The following is a 24,764-nucleotide window of genomic DNA, read 5'->3' as shown; positions in this document are numbered from 1 at the left end:
TGCTTGGTTGCACCTCTCCCAGAATTGAGGTCAGTTTCACTTTGCAACAAGAAACTTGAGACAAATAGAATCATTAAAAATCTCAGAGATATAAAATTGGAAGTTGCCTTTTTAATGATTTTTGGGCAAAGGATAAAATAATATGTGATTTTTTTTTTTTCTAAGTGCAGGCAAACTGCTCGATAGAATTTGAGTTTTCATCTTCATTGCCTTTTTGAGGACAATTTTTTTCTCCACCCAACTGTTCTCCAGGTACAAAACTGTCCTATGCCCTAGAATTACAGTCACTGATGACCAATCCAGGGTGAAGTCTCCCTCTTGCAAATCAATCTTGGACAGAGGACAAATGGCTACGCTGTAGTTAAACGGTATTGCCTCACATCATATTCTTGCCTACGGTCTGAACTATACTGAATGCTTTTCTTCACTGTTTGCAATTAATCAACAAACACATCCACTAAAATTTTTATTTACCCAAATAAATGTTGGTCCTACTTAAAAACACCCTTTCACATCTGCGGGCTGTGGTTTAACCGCACATATGACTGCAAATGCCGGCGAGGTGTTGTTGAAAGATATATGATCATCTTACGCCTGTAGCTTGTCCCAGAGCCTGAGAATCAGACGCTAAAAATCTCACAAGATGCACGGTTGAATTATTGATGCGGTCTTTTCTTTGAGTCGGCACAAAAATAGATGTTTTTAAATGCTGTAATTTCCATACAGCCGCGGGACAAACACGCGCGGTAATCAAAGGGAGATAATATAGCCTGGGAAGGGGTGCACAAAGTGAATCGTTTAACAGGAAAAGATCTTTTCATTAGGGACAATTTGCATCCAAGGGAGGGTTTTCTACAAATTCATTGACATTTAAGCAATCATACAGCTCATTACATTACAGAAAAATAGACACAAACATTGTTGTGGAGTGGTAAGACTCCACACTTTAAAGAGTTAAAGAGAGCTGAAACTGTCATTTGAAACTAACGCTAAACTAGTTTGAAACCCTTTATACTGTTGTAAAATTCTAATATGAAATTAACTTTGGCTTCATTTGTCTTTTTCTCCTGATGAGGGTAGCTTGCTAGCATTTTTAGGGTTTTAATGTGTTGGGATTTTATCAATTTTATTATTTTTACTTATTTATTTTTTTCCATTTAATTGTATAGAACTTTCCTGCCCTTAACTTATCATGTACTACATTTTGCTTTGTTGTAAAGCACTTGGAGGACCTCTCAGGTTTTGTAAAGTGGTATATAAATAAATTTGATCATAGACGTCATAATGTATTGACATGACACTTTCCCCATTCACTCCGTTACACCTTCCCGAAGGGGGCTGTCAAACACTCCGCTTCTTTTTTTAGCAGTCGGTCACATGCAGCGATCTAATGCTGGATTTGGTTTGTAAAAGTACGAAAACTGATTTGTTGGAGGATTCAAGGTAATTATTATATTTTTCGTAACATGCATGCATTTTGAAACGTGAAAAAAAATCAATGGGAGAAATTAGCCGCTACAGCATTGGCATTATACTTCGCAATATTTACGTAAAATAAATGCTACCTGCATGTTTTTTTGCTTTTAACCAAGAATTAAGACTCTTTTATGTCCATATCAAAAAATTCAAGGATTTAAGCATTTATTCACAAGTATTTTCAACGGAAAAAGCTCTTTGTTTACTTATGGTGGCCGCTAATTTCCTTACTGACTAGCCTCATAGCTCGAAATATTTACATAAAATAAATGCTACCTGCACCGTTTTTTTTTTTGCTTTTAACCAAGAATTGAGACTGTTTTACGTCCATATCTATAAAGAATTCAGGGATTTAGGCATTTATTCACAAGAATTTTCAACGGAAAAAGCTCTTTGTGTTTCCACTCGGTCAGGTTTGACGGAGATAGGCCCCCTATGAATCAGCCCCACGACCCGTGTCATGTCAAACAATACATTATGAAGTGTGTGATTTGATTTGATTAGATTCAAAAACTCTAAAAACCCTGAACAATGTTTGAAACTCAAATTTCAAACTATTATCCTTCTTTGAATCAATATTATTTGCTTCAAACCTCGATTTTTATACATTAAGCACTCTGTTATAGTTAAACCCTAATTTGGAAAACCTAACTGTTGTTTGACAAATTAAGCTTTGCTTGCAACCCTCAGCAAATCTTACCCTAATTTCTAACGCTACACCTTCCGATAAACCCTAATTTGAAAACATAACCCTGGTTTGAAACCTTAAAACTTGATTTTTTTTTTTTTCATCCTAACCTTGATTAAAAACCCTAATTTAAAACCCAAACCCTTGTTTGAGACCATAGTCCTGGACTGCGACCTTATTTCAAACCATAAATTTAGGTCTAAACTGCAATTTGGAAAACATATCCCAACAATAATCCTGTATTAAAACATGAAATTAAAGCCCAACCAGTATGAAAAGTCTCACTTTAAATCCTAACCTTGACCTTCAAATGCTGATTTGAATCGCTCTGCCTTATCTAAACTTGTTATCGTGATTTGATACCCTAATTTGAAACTAGGCATGTGCTGGTTACCGATTTCAAGGTATACAGTGGTACAGAAATGTCAAGGTTTCAAAAGCGCGAAAATATTTCGTCATACCGTCCCAACGGTATTAGCTATTTTTTAGGTACCAAAAATGCAGGGCTCGCCCCTCCCCTTCAAGTTGTTGCTCAGTGTCAGTAAGTCAGCTGTGCTGCACGTTGGATGGAGGACATGAAACACCTGAACTTTTCCCCCATCGAAGAAAACAAAGTTGCTGGCAGGGGAATACTTCGGGTTCAGGAAAGTTACAGGCAGCTGCGGCTTAGGTGAGCCAACCGAAGTGTACACCATTTTTGCGGGGGGTGGCTACCAGAAAAGGCAATATCTCCAATATGATTTTGCATTTATACAAAACCAAAGGTTAGTAAACGCAGTCATGAACGTTTCCCACTTGCTACGAGAGTTAACTCCAGCGTGTATAGTGTGTCTAGCTGTGGTAAAACATACCGTAACGCAAGCTCGTTAGTGAGGCAGATAATGTGGCTAATTAGCATTAGCATCAATGTATTTTTATTTAGGGTATTTTATTTATCTATTTATTATTATTTATGTTTTATTATTTAATATTATACTTAGATTCCAATTTGATAATATGTTGTTTTTAAAAATAAAACTCCTGTTCAATGGATTTTTTTTTTTTCCCTTGTAATCCAAAAATCTCAAAATAAAACATTTTAGAGCTGTAGTTGCAATACCGTGATACCGTGATATTTTTGCTTAAGGTTATCATACTGTCAGAATGTCATACCGGCACATGTGTATTTGAAACCCTGATCGTTGTTTAAAAACCAAAATATACAGTACATGAATGAGATAGTCGTTTTTATACTGCTGTTCTTCCTCAGCCTTGGTGTCGGCAAAGTGTACATTCATGCATTTTGACGGGGGCACTTTGTCTCAGCTTGAGCCACCCGCTGTTGGTCAAAAGGTTCATGTGAACAATGACACTCTCCCGTAGAGACACTGGTTGGTGCGACAGATCTACAGGAGGAATACCTTTATTTTTTTTTTTAATTTGAATTCCTAATATCTGGAGTGATTTTAACATTCAGGACTTGAAATGCAGCCATCCTTCACCTCTATTTGACAGCGCATTAACAGCTAAGGGTGGGGTTTGCTACACAGTAAAAAGAGCCAGCAGGAGGGGATAAATGTGACCCCATTATGACAGCTCGCTATCTTAACTCTCTCCCTCTTTCAAACACACACACCAAGACGTAACTTCAGAGGAAGCAATTTCCTGCTGCGTTGAAGGCAGTGCGCAGACGTATTGACTAAATCAGTGCAGGAGGATTTTTTTTTTAAAGGATATGATGTGATTCATGTGGCGTGTAATGCATCTCTAATAGGCACAGCTTTTACTTTCAATCAACTGTGTGAGTCAGACATCAATCACAAGGCAACGCTGTCATTCATTCACCACTATTTCTCTTTTTTTGTTTTTTGTTTTAGTGGAAGGGGGATGTTCGGGAATTTGACGGTGCTTTCTGGGAGTGATGGGTTTTGCTGAATATAGACACGTCTTTAAATAATTGGTTACCACTGACCACAATAGGCATTCAATCCATTTGAGGGTTTGATCATACTACAGTTGAATAAGACATTTTCAGTAAATCCTAACTCTGTTTTGATTTAAAAAAATATATATATATATATATAATTAAAAAACATGTTTAATATGGCTGACTTAAAACACAAATTTAAAAGCATAGTCAGGCCCCATTTGAAACCATAACCCTGTTTAAAAACATTAATTTGAAACTCAAATATGGCTTTGAATGCACATTAGAGAATTTCACTATTTCTTTGAAAACCTAACCAAGATTTTAAACTATGAACCTCATCTGAAACCATAACACAGGCGTAAATCCACCATTTAAACTGTAATTTAAATACCTTACCCTTGCCTGAAACCATAGTCCTGTTTTAAAACCTAAATTTAAAACACAACATTGTCTTTCGATTGTAATTGAGAATGCAACACTTTTATGGTGCTCTTTCACAGGCTTGAAATTTCAGGAATTGGCCTTTAACCATTCACATCAGGATGATTATCGAGTACATTCACTGTCCATACAGTATGCGCTCACCAGTGTACTCTGGATCCACATGGGGAGGGTAGAAGCGGAAGTTGATGAAGAAGGGAATAGGCACTCCAAACTTGAACCACTCCACCACATATGGGGGCTGCTGGCCATCCAGGGGAGGGGACACGTCGCACCCCAGGATCACGCTCTCTCCGGCGCGTGCCGTCACAAACCGAGGCTCCTCTCTCACTCCGTGGGCACCTGAAAATGCAATGAGGCGCTTTTATCAACAAAATGATTCGAATGCATTTAAGCACATTCTCTTTATTGCACACAGACAACAAAGCGTCACAGCGTTTAGTGGTGTTGCCTTACAGTAGGTGAACAGAAGGTGCCAAAAGCTTCCATTGATCTTTGCTGGCTGTCATCGGGCCTGACTGCTTGCCTACCTGCATCAGCAGAATGCTCACTCTGAGATTTTCTCCACTTTGCGACCACCCCTAGACCGTGCCTTCGTTGAGGTATGGTATCAAGGGACATGCTGACATTTCAGTACGAACAAACTAATTGGAAGTGGAAGCATCCATTAGGATGAAGCTTGATGAGATAATTATTGGGATCAATACAAACCATCAATCCATTTATTTGGATTTGAAGGTTTAAGTGGGCAAAAGTACAGGAGGGTGGAACATACATTTATGACCAGTGTTGTTAAGTCATTCACTCCCAGCCATTTTCACCGGTGCAACCCCCTTCGCTCCCGGCCGTTTTATTGGATTTTGACTGATTTTGCAAGGCCCACAGAAAATTATGTTCTATTGCTATATAAACATGGAACCCACCAAAAGAAAGATTAGACTTTCTTCTTTCAGCAGGAAAAAAAAGTTCATATCTCTTTCCATTCTTTAGAAATCAGAATTAGAAAATAGCTTAGTTTAAGCAATTTTCCAATTTCTGATGAAAAAACAGAAATTGAACTTTTTGTAAAAGCATACATTTTAAACATAATTTTGACTTTAACACAGCTATTTTTTTGTTTTTGTGACATCCCAAACATCTGAATAATGTTTTTCTTCTAATAATAATAGAATAACAATAACATAAACAACAAGACAAATAGAGCTTTTGATACCAAAGTAACAATTTATTTGCACATGGCTGGACTTCTGGGCTGGGAGATGGCGCTGTTGTGGCCGCCGTGGCTGTCTTGGCGGACGGGGTGGGCTTTTTCCTAAACACCGCCTGTAGTGTCTCATCAAGATGGATTTTTTTGACTCTTTCTTTTGTGGTGGTCACTGCCTCGTGGCGGAGTTCACCTGGGGAACTTGTGTGGTGGGGGGGGGACTGGTTTGGCTGTGCACGTTTCCGGCTGAGTCGCTGAACACTGGAGGGTGCGGGGGACGCGAGCGGCTGAGCACGGCGGCGCGGGCTCTGCTCGGCAAGCAGCCATGACTCAACGGCATCGTCCGCTGCACTGGTGGTCCTGGTCGTTCTGCTCGGTCGTCCAGCGCCTGGCATCCCGGGCGTCCTTCTGTTTTTCTGCTCGGTCGTCCACCACCTGTCATCCTGGACGTCCTCGTGGTCGTCGCACTTGGTCGTTCGTCGAATGGCGTCCAGGATGTCCTCCCGGTCGTCCTGCTCGGGCTTCCCGCACCTGCCGTCCTGGTCATCCGCTTGGTCGTCTTCCGCCGGCGCGCCGGCCGCACGGCCCGCCCGTTCGTTCCGTTGAATCGGGTTGTGGGGCTTACCAAATGCAACGTACAAAATAGAACGTATTTATACGTTTTGGGGAGCAAATGAGTTAATACCAGCGTTAGAGTATAACTGCGTTACTAACGGCGTTATTTTTGTCAGTAGTGAGTAATCTAATTACTTTTCCCATCTTTGCAACGCTGTTACCGTTACTATGGATTTGAAGGCGTGCATTACTACAATTTGGTTGAATGACGAGAGATGTGTGAGAGACACGGAGAAAGCAGAGCGGGAGGGGGGAGGAGGGAAGAGGGTTGTGACGCCACTGCAAACGCAATGCTACACTGTTAGCCTAGCATTCACGTTCTCGCTAGCATTAGCATTTAGCGTGGTGAGCATCATCTTAAATTCTAGGGCAACTTTTTTTTTTTTTTTTTTTTTTTTACATACAGTTCTTGCCGTTCAGGTGGGTACAATAACAATTAATTGAAAAATGGACTGTTTTCCTGTTCAGTATTCATTATCATCAAATCCTACAATGTAAAAATAATAATTTGTACTTGTTTTTTATTACCAAAAATAGTCACCTGCCCAAAACTTTTCTTGAATGACATATCCATGAACCTTGTGTGATTTTTTTTTTTTTTTTTCTTTTTTAATCAAAACAACTAGAACAAAGATGGAAGAGGGAAGCAATTCAGAGTGTCACCTACATATTGAAAAATATATCTATATGTTTTAGGGATGTGACGGTACACACAAGTCACGGTTCAGTACGTACCTAGGTACGGGGGTCACGGTTCAGTGCGGGTTAAGTACAACAGAAAAAACAAAAGATTTTTTTCTCACAGCATTTGAAAGTCAATGTTTGTATACCATTACAGTCTTATATAGATGAAATTTAAAAAATAAAAAAAATAAAAAATAAAAATTTAAAAATTTAAAAACATAAAAAGGGTGACGTGTTTTTTTGGGAATAAAAAAAAAAAACAGTTCAATTAAATCAGTTAGTATAAGCATATTTGATGTGAAAGATGTTACAGAATGCAAGGGCATAGGTTTGAATAGGGACGGTAGGCACAAAGCAATACCAACTTTCCAGGATGCTCAAATTGTCCCCAGCAACTTTTAAGCAACCTAATTTGCATTATATAATGAGTTCAGTCATATAGGTAATTTAGATTGTCTTCCCATATGTTGTAAGGATAGAACTGACCCCACCATTATTACGTGAATTTTTTTCGTTATGTTCAGACTTGCACTTACCCCTTTTCATTTGCTGAATGTGCTGGTCCATTTTCCACCCTCAAACGCACGTTTGATTGGCTGATGACTTTCATTTATTTAAAATGTATTTATTTTCTACATAATTACAAAAAAAAAAAAACTTTTTTAGTTGCAGCCTGTGCAGACATATTTTTCCAGATGATCATACGTTAATCATACTCGAGGTTATAAATTGTCATTCTATGTTGAATTTAGCTGTGCTTGTGGACAAAATCAGTAGTGTTTTACCTGAAACAAGGCTCCATTAATATATATTTTTGTTCCACTCTGACTAAGAAGTTTTTTTCCAGTTACAGTATATCTATTTAGATAGACAATGTTCAGTGGTCATGAGACAAATATTTATTTATTTATTTATTTATTGCATTCCTGGATAGTTAAGAGATTCTTAACAAGCTTATATATAAAGGTTTGAATTGAATGGTGTATCACCTGAACCAATACACAAGAAAGTTGATACACAGTACACTTACAGTAGTATGAGTCAATAGCGATTTATTTTGCATTGATCATTTAGCCCATTAAATAATTAGGTTCATATTCGTGAAAAATTTTGCTTTGACCCCCGTTCACCCAATCTCTTTGGTCTTATTAATTCCCCGTCCCCAGCAAAGAGCGTATATGCAGGTTATAATGTTACAATGGGGCAAATAAGCATTTAGTCAACCACCAATTGTGCAAGTTCTCCTACTTGAAAAGATTAGAGAGGCCTGTAATTGTCAACATGGATAAACCTCAACCATGAGACACAGAATATGGGGGGAAAAAACTGAAAATCACATTGCTTGATTTTTAAAGAATTTATTTCCAAATTAAAGTGAAAAATAAATATTTGGTCACCTACAAACAAGCAAGATTTTTGGCTGTCAAAGAGTTCTAACTTCTTCTAATGAGGTCTAATGAGGCTCCACTCATTACCTGTATTAATGGCACCTGTTTTAACTCATTATCGGTATAAAAGACACCATTCCACAATCTCAGTCAGTCACACTCCAAACTCCACAATGGCCAAGACCAAAGAGCTGTCGCAGGACACCAAAGACAAAATTTTAGACCTGCAACAGGCTGGGAAGATTGAATATGCACTAGGTAAAACGCTTGATGTAAAGAAATCAAGTGTGGGAACAATTATTACAAAATGGAAGACATACAAGACCACTGATAATCTCCCTCGATCTGGGGCTCCATGCAAGATCTCACCCTGTGGCGTCAAAATGATAACAAAAATCCCAGAACCACACGGGGGGACCTAGTGAATGACCTACAGAGAGCTGGGACCACAGTAACAAAGGCTACTATCAGTAGCACAATGCGCCGCCAGGGACTCAAATCCTGCACTGCCAGACGTGTCCCCCTGCTGAAGAAAGTACACGTCCAGGCCCGTCTGCGGTTCGCTAGAGAGCATTTGGATGATCCAGAAGAGGACTGGGAGAATGTGTTATGGTCAGATGAAACCAAAATAGAACCTTTTGGTAGAAACACAGGTTCTCGTGTTTAGAGGAGAAAGAATACTGAATTGCATCCGAAGAACACCATACCCACTGTGAAGCACTGGGGTGGAAACATCATGCTTCGGGGCTGTTTTTCTGCAAAGGGACCAGGACGACTGATCTGTGTAAAGGAAAGAATGAACGGGGCCATGTATCGAGTGATTTTGAGTGAAAATCTCCTTCCATCAGCAAGGGCATTGAAGATGAGACGTGGCTGGGTCTTTCAGCATGACAATGATTCCAAACACACAGCCAGGGCAACAAAGGAGTGGCTTCGTAAGAAACATTTCGAGGTCCTGGAGTGGCCTAGCCAGTCTCCAGATCTCAACCCCATAGAAAATCTGTGGAGGAAGTTGAAAGTCCGTGTTGCCCAACGACAGCCCCAAAAGATCACTGCTCTAGAGGAGATCTGCATGGAGGAATGGGCCAAAATACCAGCAACAGTGTGTGAAAAGCTTGTGAAGAGTTACAGAAAACATTTGGCCTCCGTTATTGCCAACAAAGGGTACATAACAAAGTATTGTAACTTTTGGTATTGACCAAATACTTATTTTCCACCACGATTTGCAAATAAATTCTTTAAAAATCAAACAATGTGATTTTCTGTTTTTTTTTTCCACATTCTGTCTCTCATGGTTGAGGTTTACCCATGTTGACAATTACGGGCCTCCTTAATATTTTCAAGTGGGAGAACTTGCACAATTAGTGGTTGACTAAATACTTATTTGCCCCACTGTATATCGTCCCTACCAATGTTGAGATCAAACCTACGGCCTTGGTAGAATGGATCATGTTAAAACGTGTAGAACATGAAAATTAACGTCAGTTACTTTGCCGAGTAAGTAATTACTCTTACGTTGCGGTAACTGAGTTAATAATTCAATTACTTTTCGGTAGAGGTAATTTGTAACTGTAACTAATTACTTTTTTAAAGTAAGACTAGCAACATTGTTTTTTTTCTCAGAGAAAATAACAGAAATAGTGGCGCTTTAATTACCGGTAAATAGGAAAATGTGTGAAAATAAGCAATTCACTTTATATCTAAACTCACTTATACTATACAGAATTCAATTTGGGCTAGATTTGTTGTTCTTTTATTATTTCTCCTAAGGAAATGCTGCTGTGAAATCCTAATAATTGTTGTGTACCCTAAAGTTAAACAATACGTTCCTGTTTTGAAACCGAGCATTCGAAGCCATTGTTGGCTTCAAACCCAGCTTTCAAGAACTAAGATTTGTTGGAACCCTTTAACTAGTCATGAAACACCAAATTTAAAAACTGGATCCTGATTTGAAATGGTACTGGAATTGGAAACCTGAGCCCTTGTTTGTAACCCTGACCAAAGCTTGAAACCTGCACCCCGTTTGTAAACTATGAAACAACCAAAACTACCAAACTACATTTGAAACGATCCTTTGAAGCCCTAAGGCTTGCTTGAAATTATACACTCAAATTAGAGATGTCCAGACTAGTCGACGTTGTCGACGTCATCGATGACGTAAATGCGTCGACGGGCAAAACATACCGTCGACGGGAAAAAAATAAATGCGGATAAAGTTTAAAATGGCGGGCGCCCGCAATGCAAGCGGTTGTTACTGGCACCCCCAAGGGGGCCTCTGTTATTTCAATATGACCGTCATTGTCAGATTGAGCAAAGAGGAAGAAAGTGGGCAAGTGAGAGAGAGGGAGCAAGATCGGTGAGTTGGGAAAGTGCGCGGGTAGCGCAGAGTTGGCATCCCCCACGTTTTTGTTTTGGTCAGTAAAAGTATCCATAAAGAGCCAGCCGACACCTCTCGGTGTTTTTATGCATGCCGCCGGCTTCCTGAGGAGGAAATCGGACGAAGCAATGACAACGAGCCAAGCGAATCGCCTGTTCACTCCTCGCTACGGCGATGAGTTGAAAACACCGCCAATTACCAAAAAGGGCAGAACTGATAACACGTGAAAGCGGCATAAAGCCAAAAAAGCGGACCAGAATAGCCAGAGCCTTGAATTATTTCAAGGAAAATATGGAGGGTGCCACTGTGTGTACTCTTTGCTAAGCTGAGCTCGCATACCACGGTGGCATGTCGGCTATGAACGAACACTTGAAACGCCGTCACCCAAGTGTAATTTTCGAAGACAACAAGAAACAACAAGCTAACGGATTGTAAGTCCATACAACTTTCTCACGATTTTTTTTTTAATGGAAGTTGCCTTTATGTGCGTCGTATCAACGTGCATTTTTATTTAATAGAATAATTAATATATATATATATAATTATATAATTTTTTTAAAAAGTATTATTAAATTTATTAGGATCATGGAAGCTCCCACTTGGGGAAAATATATACATATATCCTGTATATACATAATATAATAAAAAATATATATATATATGGAAACAGCACTGGCCTGCTTACTGTAATCCAGTACTTCTCAAATAAATGGTGTATATAGTGGGGTGCGCCCCCCTGGGGGGGTGCAGAGCGATGCCAGGGGGGGCGCATGTGACCTCGGGGAACATGCTTTTTTTTTTTTTTTTTTTTTTTGGCCGTACTGGAATAAAGTGTACTTGCACATCCACTCAGTGGGTGGCAGTGGCGCTCTCATTTTCAGAGTGCGCGCAGTGTTTTTGAACTAAGGAAGAGCACTCAGCACACAGAAAACAGATATGAAGAGCAGTGTGCCGCCGCCGTTTTCAAAAGCCGTTTTCCGACTGGACTCACTCACGCAGCGACCCACTGTCGTGTCCGGTTCTCACGTCGCCGCCCGAGAAGTGCCATTTTCGGCTTGGGATCGTCACGACAACCGCCCTCACCTACGGTTCTACCTCGGCCGCCGTTTGCCTTTTAGCTTGGAGTTTTAATACAGTGGGTGATGAGGAAAGACCACTGTTTACTGTGTCTAAAAATAATTATATCGGACAGCCAGAAGCCAAATCAATTAAGACGCCACTTAAAGACATTACACCCCAATCTCATTGATAAGCCGCTTGATTGTTTTTCAGTGAAAACGTGCCGAATAGTGCCAACAATCGTCCTGCTTTGTCAGTGTTATATCCGTAAACCAGTGAGCATTGTTAGCATGCTCATTGCAAAATAACTCCACCCCATTGCAAAGGAGGTAAATACTGTGAGCAGCAAAAATAAAAACTGTCCTGTCCAAGGACACTTTTTTTCTTTTATTCAGTTTTGTTTTTTCGGTCAAATTTTTTGGCATATTGTCCTCATGAGTTAATGTTTCTAATCAATTTTAATTTGCTATTATTTACTGATTTTATTACATTTTATTTTTCTGTATCAAATAGTCAAAAATGTACCTTTATTGTATTTTTTACAGTCTGGATGTGACTTTTTTTTTTTTAAATTCAGGCAAATGCGCGTCAAGTCTTCTCTGTTACAAACAAAACAATGTTAATAAAGTTATACTTTAATATAAGTTGATCTATGTTACTTTTTTCTTTATTGGAAACAAAAGGACACAATGTTAGGCAGATGCGTATTTATAATAGTAATTTTATAGACAAATGATACTATTTACAGTGGCGGCAGAGAGTTTGGGGGGGCGCGAAACATTTACGTCTTCCTTGGGGGGGGGGGGCGTAACAGAAAATAATTGAGAAGCACTGCTGTAATCCATGACTGCACTAATGTTAGTTACTTTTATATTATAAAGTATTATTGTGTATATACATATAGTAGCATACTATAAAATTAATACTATATATTTATTTTTTGTTACTGTGAGTATGTGTGCCTTTCATTCAAAATAATTGTGGTAATATTTCAGTGTGCCCTCAACTTTATTTTCAGGTTAAAACAAATAAAAGTTGAAGTTTTTCCCCTCCCCCAAAAATGCGGAATGCACACCAGAAAAAGCATCTGAACTCACACAAAGTATTCTGAAAATGGTTGTCCGGGACATTGCAATTCATTTCAACATTTAGAACAATATAGACAATGACATACCACAAAAAGAGTAAGAATTGTTTTGATTCCTGTTAAAAAGGTAAAATCACAGTGTTTCCGTTTACATTTTTTTTTTGCACTAGTTAATGCCAGCAGCATTTGACCTCATTGTTTATGATTTACTATTGATATTTATGTTATCTATTTATACGTTAATAAAGAATTTAGGTGTTCCAAAATGTTTTTTGTGAATTAATAAGCTTCAACAAAAATTTCATTATTAAAGTAGTAAGAAAAAAAATATATATATATATATTCGATTAGTCGACTAATCGTAAAAATAGTCGGCTGACTAATCGGGAGGAAATTAGACGTCTGGGACAGCCCTAACTCAGATTGAAATCTAAATTCACACTGAAACACAAATTTCCTGGCGCAACAGCAGCTATTTGAAGGGATTTTATGGAAAACATTTGTAATATTGTTGTTGAACACAATCCAAAGTACACTGGGGAGGTCATAAAATTAGGTCACTTTGACCTGTGAACTTGTTTTTGACAAACTGGAACCAAAACCCTATTATTTTCTCCAACTGCTTCACATCTCTACAAACTAAAGTTTTAAGTCCATCTCTGAAAGGCAAAATAGATCACTTAGTGAGTATGTTTATCATTTGATCAGCATTATCCTGTCATACAAATAATCCACTTTGGTCATTTGCAGATTCTACACTAAAACAAAAGCAGATTCTGGAATATGCTTTTGCTTGATAGCAAAAGCATATTTGCCAAAAAGACGGAACAAAGTATCACTTTTAGACATTAAAGCTGTGGTTATGGAATCTTGCAATGTGCTGACCCCAAGCAGAATCTGGTCTGAGTCAGATGGATTCAGATGGAAGTTTCTCTTCCTCTTTCTGTTGATCTTGTGACTGTAAAACTGGAAAATTTTGCAGTTTTGGTAATAAAGATATTTCTCAACAAAGCAAGTGGCCTTAAATTAATCTGAGGTCCATTATGATTTTGACTACAAGATTATATTGATTCGTTTCATGCAAGCCCAACTATGATTTATCTGTGTGACATTAATGAAATAGTTAATTAAGAAACGAGCACATGTTAATATGACAGTCAACAACACTTTAAAAGTATTGTGTGGACAGATCTGATTCCTCAATCTAAATGTTTTATCTAAATCCAATTAAAATGTTGACTAGAATATAGATTGCAAAAAGCTTGCACAAAGTTAGCTTGCTAGCTAGCTCATCAATCGCTTTATTTGCTACATGAAGGATGCCAAATTTGGAAAATAAAGAAACTTAGAAAGGATTTTAAAATGATATGAATTAACTACTATTACGGTACTGTGTGTGAATTATGGATTACAGATAGCTTAGCCAAAGCTAGTACCTTTTTTTAGGTGTTATAAAATTACGCACTTAAGTAAATCTGATGGGTTTTTTAAGTTGATGTATTGATGTCAGCATCAACAAAAAAGAAGCAAATTATACTGAGATGGATTCTGTATCAGAAAGCTGAAAATCTAAAAAAAAAAAAAATTATAATAATAAAAAAATATTTTTTTAAATTGTGCTGATACAGCATTACATGGACATTCAGTTTTTAAATACAGGTAAAATATTAGCTGATATTTCAGGATAAAATTCTTAGAGGGGAATGTATTTGGCCAAGTGTCTTTTTTCTTCTGGTGCTAAGACTGAATAGCTAATGGGTATATCAAAACCTTTTTGAATTCACAATCACAGCCCTCTGACTGCTTCCCTCCACAACTGTACACTGGTGACATTGTTTGCATTAGCTAAGTAGAGTCACTTGATGCCAAGCACAAGCTCAAACCTGGCAAATAGAGAAGAAAACAATCCATGATTTTCTGTGCTGACGTGCTGGAGGGTTCTGGTTCCTGGCTGGACATTATTTTTGGATCCTGTGAAGACTTCCAAGGCTAATGATTGCCCAAACTCATTAGGGGATCCTCATGGGGGCGCAATCAGCAGTGGCTTGATCACAGCATTTAGCATTTTCATTTCCTTAATGGATTCACGATGACCTGCGCCAGGGTTTATGAGTGCTTAATGAGGGGGAATATTCATGCTCTCGACAACATATTCATGTCATAGAATGCTAACATAAACCTGTCGCGATTCCATTGCTTCACTCAGCATTCTTTACTCAACTGTGACATGGCTTTCAAAATCAACCTCAATCATTACTTTAGCACCACTTATTGGTCATGTAATATCACTAAGTGTTGTCAAGAACGAGATGCCGGAGTAAATAATGTAATTTATAACTTTTTTTTTTTTTGTCTGTTCAAGGCAGTGCCGTCGTTAGTCCTAAAATATTCTTCAGCCCCCCTATATAATTGTGTTGTTTTATTTGGGAAAAGAAAATACATAAATAAATACAAAAAAATGCTGACATTCACTATGAAGTTGCCAGAATATTAGTTTAAATCAATAACCATATAACCTGTCATTATTAGCTTAAATATGATCATAAATATGTCAGTTTTCCCTCACTTTATAGAGCAAGGTAGAGAGCGCCTTCAGTGTGTCGTTATCCAATCCAATCCACTTGTTCATATAGAGAACGCCCATATCACTAAAAATCCGGTCCACGTTTTCCCTATGACCTTGCTCGTACATGCACCCTGCTTGGGTGTGTGTGTACCTTTGATGCACACAGAGCGTGAATGTGAGTAGATGATAAAGGATGGACATAAGACGGTTTTTAAAGATGATGAGTATTTATCACTGCTGGTGGTAAGAATTAGTTAGCTCCAGGCCCCAGCTAACAACGGAAAGTCCCATTTAATAAATCAACCACATGCTCCGTGTTTGACAATTAAAAACCTGGCTCGCACACTACAGATCTCTGGGCACGTCATACCTTAGTTGTTTTGCGGTCAAAAGTTAAATCCCAGCTCTAAAATAACGCTGCTACTTAGCTGCTGCCAGCTAGGTAGTCAGAAATGCATTGTGAAAGTCCAGGTTGTTTATAGAGTTAAATCTTTTTACCACTATCTTTAGGGTGGCCTCCTTCTGGAGCATCAGCTGTGTTTCTCACTTTACGCATGGATGAGTACAGGTGCAGAGCTCATTCACCTACAGTACGGGCCAAAGTTTTGGACACACCTCAGTCAATGCAACACAAATGAAGGTACCAATCCTGAATGGCAAGAGTCTTCAAATAGGTAATCAGAGGAAAAGGGTGGCTACTTTGAATATTAATTAGAATCATATTTTGAGACGATTCGACCATATACAACAATTTAGCAAAGCGCAGATGACGAGAAATTAGTCTTTTAATCTGCCGGTTAGCCACGCCTACAATTATAGGGCTTTAGCGTCCCCAACAGGTGGATGACGTCAGCGGTAGACTAGGCTCATCGGTTTTACTATTCAGCCCATTGAGGGGGAATTGTTCAGAACGAGGAAAACGAGACGAAGAGAGCTGCAAAATGTCATTGTTTCAGTCTCTCTACTCCCAATATTTTTACAGGATATTCTTTTTATGCAAGTATTTTCCCCAATAGCTATATAAATGGCTTGAGAAGGACCAGTCAGCCCGTCGAGGGGGAACTATTCACAATGAGGAAAACGCGACGAAGAGAGCGGCAAAATGTCATTGTTTCTGTCTCTTTACTTCAATATTTTTACAGGATATTCTTTTTACCCAAGTACTTTCCCCAATTGCTAAATAAATGGCATGGTCCTGACAAATAACTTGTGCTAAATGGAATATAAAATAATAAAAATCCATTTATTCAAGACGACATGGCAAAATTACTCCATAATGGTCAAAACAGTCGACTTTACCTTTACTGTCACACCTGCCGAACGATATTTTATGACACCTAAATCGGACATATGTCATTTCCCTTCCCCGGCTTCGGAGAATGTAAACAGACCAGAAGGAGTGACAGCTAGCCGACATGCTAACCCGAACCGAGGGATGTTTCAAAGTCTTCGAAGTGGAAAATCACACATAACTAGCCTGGATTATTTGACATGACGACCCGGTTGTCGAGTTTCTTTGCGGATCGGCAAACCGCCCGGCAGAGAGCAATTTACAGTTCGTTCCCTGGAGGAGGGTGGCTGGAATTGTTGTGTAGCTAACGTGCTAACAGCTAACTGCTAATGAGCGTGAGGATAGCTTTTCACATGCCTATCAATGATCAAACGTAAGTAGTCCTTTATTTAAAGGAATTTTATAGTGTTTACTTTGTAATCACTGTATTCGTATTTGACATAATACAAAACAAGATGTTTACTCACTTCCTTGTAAGTCCAATGGTCCCACAGTAAATATCCACGGTGAATGGGAACCTTTTGAAACTCCAAAAAGGCGCATACGCCTCTCCCGCATACAGAATGATTTTTCTGCAGCCGTTTGGCTGGCGTGATGCAAAAAATAAAAGTATTAATCCGCAAAATCAGCTGAATCCTTCGTCCTCATACACAACAGTACACTGTAGCGTGAAGAGGACGTCTTCTACCGTACACGTCACAGCGCCCTCCTCCTCAATGCGAGACCGAAGCCGGAAGTCACTCATTTTCCTGGCGCGGGATTCACAAAACTAAATAAATATAGCGATCGCTTCCACACACATCCAAGCGGTCCATATCATTCAGGAGCATAAAATACCGCGTGTATTATGAAATAAACATGCTTTTTCGTGTCACAAGCACTTTAAGGTAAGGTTTGGATATATGTTTCTATGCGTGTGTGTGTGTAAGGCAAATTGGCCTGAGTCAGATATTACTTAAATTCAAGTAATTAGCGGTATTATTCAGGGTTTGAAATTATAGCCCTTTTTGTCAGATATGTGCCCAAAATGTAATCTGTGCGAGTTACAAATATTTGGGAAAAAACAATTACCGTGCTGTGAGGAAAAGTCATGGCATTAACCTCAATGATATAAACGCTACATTTCCTTACCGTATTTTTCGGACTATATGTCGCCGTCTTTTTTTCCCCATAGTTTGGCTGGAGGTGCGATTTATACTCTGGAGCGACTTATGTGTGAAATTATTAACACATTATATCATTTCACATTTTATTTTGGTGTTTTAGAGTGACACTGATGGTATGGTAAACTTGTTAGCATGTTCTTTGTGCTATAGTTATCTGAATAACTCTTAATAGCTATGTTACATTAACTCTTTCACTCCCAGCCATTTTCACCAGAGCAAGGCCGTTCGCTCCCGGCCGTTTTTTCTGGATTTCGACTGATTTTGCAAGGCCCACAGAAAATTCTGTTCTATTGCTATATAAACTTTGAACCCACCAAAAGAAAGATTGGACTCTCTTCTTTCAGCAGAAAAAAAGTAAGTTCGTATCTTTTTCCATTCTTTAGAAATCAGCATTAGAAAATAGCTTAGTTTGAGCAATTTTCCAATTTATGATGAAAAAACGGAGAAAATGAGCTTTTTGTAAACGCATACATTTCAAACATAACTTTGACTTTAACAAAGCTAATTTTTGCATTAGTTACATCCCAAACATCTGAATAATGTTTTCCTTTTACAAAATACTATGAACAACCAGACAAATAGAGCTTTAGATAGAATAGTAACAATTTATTCACACACAACGACTGAGAGATGACGGTTTGTCGCCGAGATGACGCCATTGTCGCCACGTCAGCTGTGTAAACTTTTCCCTCATCGTTGTCTGTCTCACAAAAATGGATTATTTTTGCATTTCTGCGGGGTCTGCTAGGCGAGCCGCTCCACGGGGGGTTTCACTCGTTTTGCACGATCGTCCAGCGCCTGGTGTCCCAGGCGTCCTCTCGTTGTTTTGTCCGGACGGAGCGCCGCCTGGGCTCAATCCGCCAGCGCTTTGACAATGCTGGCCGGCCGTTCACTGCTGTTGAATCGGCTTGTCTAGTCTTCCAAAATGCGTTACTACCCTCCAGTGGCCAGTTTTATTGCTTTAAAATTGGTTTGGAGCGTTTTTCTTTGTTTCTCAGATACAGCGGAAGCTATATATGCTTCTTATTAAAAAAAAAACAAAACGCAAAAGACGTATAAATACGGTTGCGGGACAGTTGAGCATTTAAAAGTAAAACGTATTTATACGGTTCCGGGAGCAAATGAGTTAACATACCGGCCATGTTCACATTTTGTTGTTCATGCATCATGTAACAATATTATACTGTACACTTATTCAGCATGTTGTTCTGTATTGTATTTTTATTTTAAATTGCCTTTCAAGATGACATATCTGTTCTATGTGTTAGATTTTATCAAGTAAATTTCCCCCAAAAATGCAACTTATACTCCGGTGCGACTTATGTTTTTTTTCCTCTTAGTTGGGCATTTTATGGCTGTTGCGACTTATACTCGGGTGCGACTTATAGTCCGAAAAATACGGTACATCCTGGTCATTTCCTGGGGGCTAAGCCCCCCCCCCCCACACACACACACACATATTAAAACCTAGTGACGATCCTGGTTCAGGGCCAAGTTTTCAACTCATAGGGAGGGATCAATGTATCAGTGCCATTGTCAGCAAAGGACATCAGATCCATTTATGGTGATAGCAAACAACAATGAAATGTAACTTTCTGCTATCCTTTTTCTTTTTAAAGCCTCAAACATTTTTGAATAAATGCTAGTGAAGCTCCACAAAGCACGTTTGTTACGGGGTGGTTCTAGAAATGTGACCGAAAATTTGTCGCTGACAATAGCTAAAAATGGTTTTCGGGTTCGAAGACAAAGTTTACCATCGAATAGTGTGATAGTTCTCTTCTGATGACGTAATCAAAACATGGCGAGAAGCAACAAGCTTGCTGACACTGTGTCGCTAACACTACTGGCTCACAGCGAACATGTCTGTGATTTGGAAGTATTTTGAGGAATCAAACAACATAAATAATTTATTAAACGAAGGAAAATAAAATAAATTTTCTTCATCGCTGCTACACACTTGTTCTGAAGTTGCCTTTAATTGATGTCCTGCGTCACATCGAGTACAGTGCATTTGAGCCCGTGCATGAGTAGTTTTGAGTTTAATTAAGCGAACAGTATACAAATAAAGTAGCATAAATGCATACATGTGCATTTGGTGTTGTTTAGAACAATACTTTTATGGCATGACCTCTTCCCTTTTCGTCACAATTTTTTTTTCCCGCGACTTCAACACCACCTTTGCCAGTCGCTGTTAAGACTTGGCCAGTTTGCAATATTCAGTTTTCGGTTTCAGCCAAGAATTTTGCATTTGGTACATCCCTATTTGGTCCCACACACACACCAAATGTTCGGGCAGAATGTTGGGTCAAGCATGTGGGGTCAAATCCACGACAGATTTCAATTTACATGAAAAGGCATGGAAAAAACACAAACAACATCCCACTCACTACTTAGACACATTTTGGTCTACAAACAGGGCAAACAAAGCAATCTCTTTGGAGCAATTTGAATAAAATTGTCAATTTCTATGGCCATATGTGGTACGTATCTGATTCTTTTCATACAGTCTGAACAGTGTCTTTCAGATTTTTACATATCAGTCTAATTCGTATGTGGATAAAAATCAGATATCTATCCAACACCTCTACATTATGAACGCATTACGTCATCAACAAGTACAATACCAATGTTTGACAAAATAATCAACAGACGAAAAGGAGAAATGGCAGACCAAGGTGCACAAAATAACTTTTCTTTAATTTGACACTGCACATTAGTATATCAGGTAAAAAAAAAAAAGCTTGGCTCCAGTAGCATAAAATCTTCAAAGTTGCCACAAAAATGTGACGGCGGAGAGTGGAGGGTCGAAGACCTACCGAAAGGAGCATATTTGCTTCCATAAACAGTGCCACACGTGACAACGACTCACATATGTTGCAGTGTGCTTATGTGTCACTTCACGGCTGCACTCTATTCAAACTGTAAGTCTCATATGTTTTTGCAATATGAACGGCTACACACACACAAAAATCTGATCCAACACAAATTCCGAATTGGGCGTCATGCCTTGCGATGTGAACATGACTACTAGTGGGAACTTATGCTCATGGTTAAGACATGCACTATGAACAAGTAAAAAAAAAACCTGCAAAATTAAAAATAGGGAGAATTACATATACACTTGCGTTAAGTAGAAGGCCATGGCACATATACTAGGCTCACAGGGCTAAATGACTGCAAAAGCCTTTCAAGGGCGTTCAGCCACTGGGCTGGATGGGCCACTGACAGGGAGGTAATTGAATGCCAGACTCCATGGCTGAAGGTCACATCAGAAAATGTGTGCGTGTCTATGTCTGGATACAGTACGTATGCGCGAAGACAGTAATGGCAATGCAAACAGGCTTACCTTGTGTTTGTAACAATGCATTGGAAAAGTGTTTAGAATAACTCAAATTTGAGAATTCAAGGTTAAAATATTAATATTTTGAATTTTGATTTGAAAGTACACCCACCCACCCCCTTTTTTATTGTGATGCAGTGTTTCAACTATAGTGGAATGCTTGTGACGTTTCAAAACTTTGAGATAAACTGTAATAAGATATCCAAAACGTGCCAATTAATGATTTTCATGGTAGATTCACAGGACAGGAGGGTGCGCCAGCTGTGAAGTTCACGTGAGCAGCTTAATAAGTTTTTAAGAGGCTACTATAAGGTGATCATGTCTATCCAGAAAGGTGGCTGTTGCTGTTTTTTTTACATTTTTAATGATCTTTTGGGATATCGAAGGAGGTTCAAGGCTTGAAAAGTTGTAGAAAGGCTGTTTGAAAGGTGTACAGAAAGGTGCCTATTAGTGTTTTTTATGGCGTATGTACATAGGTTTCTGAAAACGGAAATACAGTACCTGATAAGACAAGAGTTGGGCAAAACTGATGATGTACTCGCGGCAAGTGCGTCTCAATGACAATGGAGCGAGAGAGTGTATGCTGCTGAGAACTCCGGTTTTTGTTAGCAGATCCTCAAGGTAAGCTATTTCGTTTTCAAACTTATCCCAGTATAATAACTGTATGTAGATTATTAGCATCCAGAGCTGCCGTGTGCTTTACATATAGTACAGGTCAAAAGTTTGAACACACCTTGTCTCTCTGAAGGTAATAAAACTATGAATGCACACGTGTGATAGTCAGGATCGGAGTAGTATCGTGGCTGACTGTCCTCATTAAATTCGTCATCTGACAGGACCAAATCCTGGAATCGAGTGTAATCCATGTCTTGTACATTGTAACGCGTGTAACGCGTGGGTAGGATACGTGCATAAAAGTACCAAAAAGGGGAGAAGCTTCCACTTATGCACATTTATTCACAAAAAATATATATTTCCAGCTTGACTACTTGTCACCCGGGAGCTCAGCGGTACGCACACACGCGTTCACAGACAACTCCAACATAAAAGTAAGGTCACAAGGACTCACTGTCGTCATTGTAGCGCGCCATAGTGCTTTAATTATTTGGTATGATTTGGGGAAAACTCCCACGAAGACTAGTCAACACAAAAGATAGCAACAGTAATCCAAATCCGCGTTTTTTCACTCACTCGAAGATCCAGGAATTAGATCGATCCCGTGGCAACGTTGCAGCCGCGATCAGGCTGTCAAAACCCCAAACAGACTGATCCGAAAAGCCGCTGTGGGACCGACAAATCCAGAAAATAGATCCGAAACCAATATTGCATCCGCGGTGGGACCGTCAGATCCAGAAAATAGACTGATCCCTTACTTGACTGAGGATCGAGGAAAAATATTCGGGCGCCGGTTGTAACGCTTGGTAGGTAGGATATGTGCATAGAGGGACCAAAAAGGGGAGAAGCTTCCACTTATGCACATTTATTCACAAAAAATAATAATTCCACCGTGACCACTCTCGTCACCTCTCGTCTCGTCTCCCCTTGTTTCCATTTGACTGGAAATTGCATCGTGGCATTTCACTTCGCAAGTTTAGGCAGCAATACGCAATTGTTGTACACGCTACACATTTGGAAACATCCCATTTACGTCATCACTGCGAGCCCGCAAAACATGGTGCCAATTATCGGTCAAAATATGTACTAAATATTATAAAATATTGCCATTGATTTAACATTTTATGTGTTTCTAACAACATGTTTTAGTAAAAGAGAACAATTGTGATTTATTAGAGCCTACATGTATTTAAGGTAGAGGATCCCTTTTAAGTTTTTTATCAGCAAGGGTGAGGGGGTGCACCAAGGTGAACAACTATCAAAATGATCCACCATGCTTGCAACAACTTGACATAGATATTATCATTATTTCGACCTGTTTTGATTACCGAGCTGCGCACCCTGACGTGCCACGCTAAGCTAGGGATGCCGTCGATGAGCTGACACGTGCGCAAAAAGTGCAAACAGCCAGCGAGAGAGAAAAAGATGGCGGTGGCTTTCCAAAGATATAAATGGCAAATCAACACAATGCAACTCCTAAGTGCACATTGGGCTCCTTTAAACGAGACTCCAAGACATGGTTTAGTTAAATGCCTGGCTAAGGATAGCGTGAACACATATGTCTACAAGGACAACGCCAAATATGTGGCGATAATACACACTCAGCAGGAAAAGCAGTACATTATTTTCAATTAAACCTACCTAGAAGCCACAAACTCAATGTGAAACAAAAAAAAGTCTTGAGTGCTCAACATCATCTAGACTTACTGACCAGAAAATCCAAGTGGCTCTGCTTTAGATTGGCCAGTGTTTTAAGAGGACGCTATCCATTCAGAAGCTGTTGCTAATGCTAGCATTAACGTGTATGCTACGCTAACACTAGGATTACATTTAGCGTCTGCTGATCACTCAGCAAAGACTTAAGGGCTAAAGCAACATTGCATATTCTCTCTTGCCAAGATAGAAAACAAATCTTACCGTTTATCCAAACAAGCTAGATGTCGCACAACCTAGCTTGAGACACACTCCATCTCACATTAGCATCACGACCCACACACTGCCACAATGCAAGCTAACGCACTCCACGTACAAAATGAAAATGTCACGCATTGTGAACTTATGACAGAGGCGATGTCGCTTTTTTGTCTTATAGTTGTCTCGTCAGATAAAAACTGGCATTTGTCTCCTATGTTTTAGTCTCCTAAGCCGCGCTTTAGCTCATCATCGTTACCTCATCATCATGAAAAAAACTGTTGTAACTCTGTCAAAGAGACACGGTTAAAATTTGGCAAGACTCCAGAATTTATCGACAAAAGTAACAACTGTCCACCTACAGCAAACTACCTTTTACTGAGCTGCACTGTAAATAATGAACCAAAAAAGGCGGACTTCCTACATTATGTACCAGTGTATTCATGATAGACATGAATATATAATTCAATGTTGCTGAGCAAAATTGGATCGGACTGGATTTTTCAAACTTTCAGGGTGACGCTCTCTTAAACATGCCAGCAAAATCTGTTGAATTATTGAGCGTATTAAAGGAGTGTCGCCTACAGTGAACACATTTGCTTTTCAAAAGTGGAGTAATGCGAGCAAAAATTGATGTCTAGCTCTCTTATGCATCCGCTCAGCCTTTGTGTGGAAATCCGACACCACTAAAGCAACACTGCTCCTTGTAGTAGTGATGCACAGAGTGAATGTAATGTTATGATCTGGAGTAAATGTGTGTGACCTTGTATCTGTTGCAAACCACTGGAATGGCCACAGTGGTTTTTGCACACTGACTGTTTTCTTATGTTGCCGGTGAAGGAGAGATCTTCCGTACAGAGATGTCGCCTCTCAATATGTAATTATGCCACATTTAAAGGGAATGAGGGGCTCCTCTTTGATTGGTGGTGAATGGAATCTGCATATTC

General features: G+C 39.2%; 1 protein-coding gene across 6 annotated transcripts in view; it reads right to left on the bottom strand.

Annotated features, from left to right (window-relative positions):
• The window catches only part of igsf9ba (immunoglobulin superfamily, member 9Ba), a 126,444-nt gene that overhangs the window by 85,591 nt on the left and 16,089 nt on the right, over positions 1-24,764 (bottom strand). For 3 of the 6 annotated variants that reach the window (XM_057838603.1, XM_057838599.1, XM_057838601.1), the window contains exon 2: positions 4,659-4,856. Coding sequence is in view for 5 of the 6 variants with exons in the window: in XM_057838599.1 (XP_057694582.1) it covers positions 4,659-4,856 (198 nt within the window). In the remaining variant the exon portion in view is untranslated. Of the gene's footprint in view, positions 1-4,658; positions 4,857-17,252; positions 17,777-24,764 lie in introns of those variants that run through there. The other 3 variants (XM_057838598.1, XM_057838602.1, XM_057838600.1) reach the window with 2 other exon arrangements.

The sequence above is a fragment of the Corythoichthys intestinalis genome, chromosome 6 (genome assembly GCF_030265065.1).
Source record: "Corythoichthys intestinalis isolate RoL2023-P3 chromosome 6, ASM3026506v1, whole genome shotgun sequence".
NCBI lineage: Eukaryota > Metazoa > Chordata > Actinopteri > Syngnathiformes > Syngnathidae > Corythoichthys > Corythoichthys intestinalis.
This window is presented reverse-complemented; position numbering and strand designations above follow the sequence as displayed.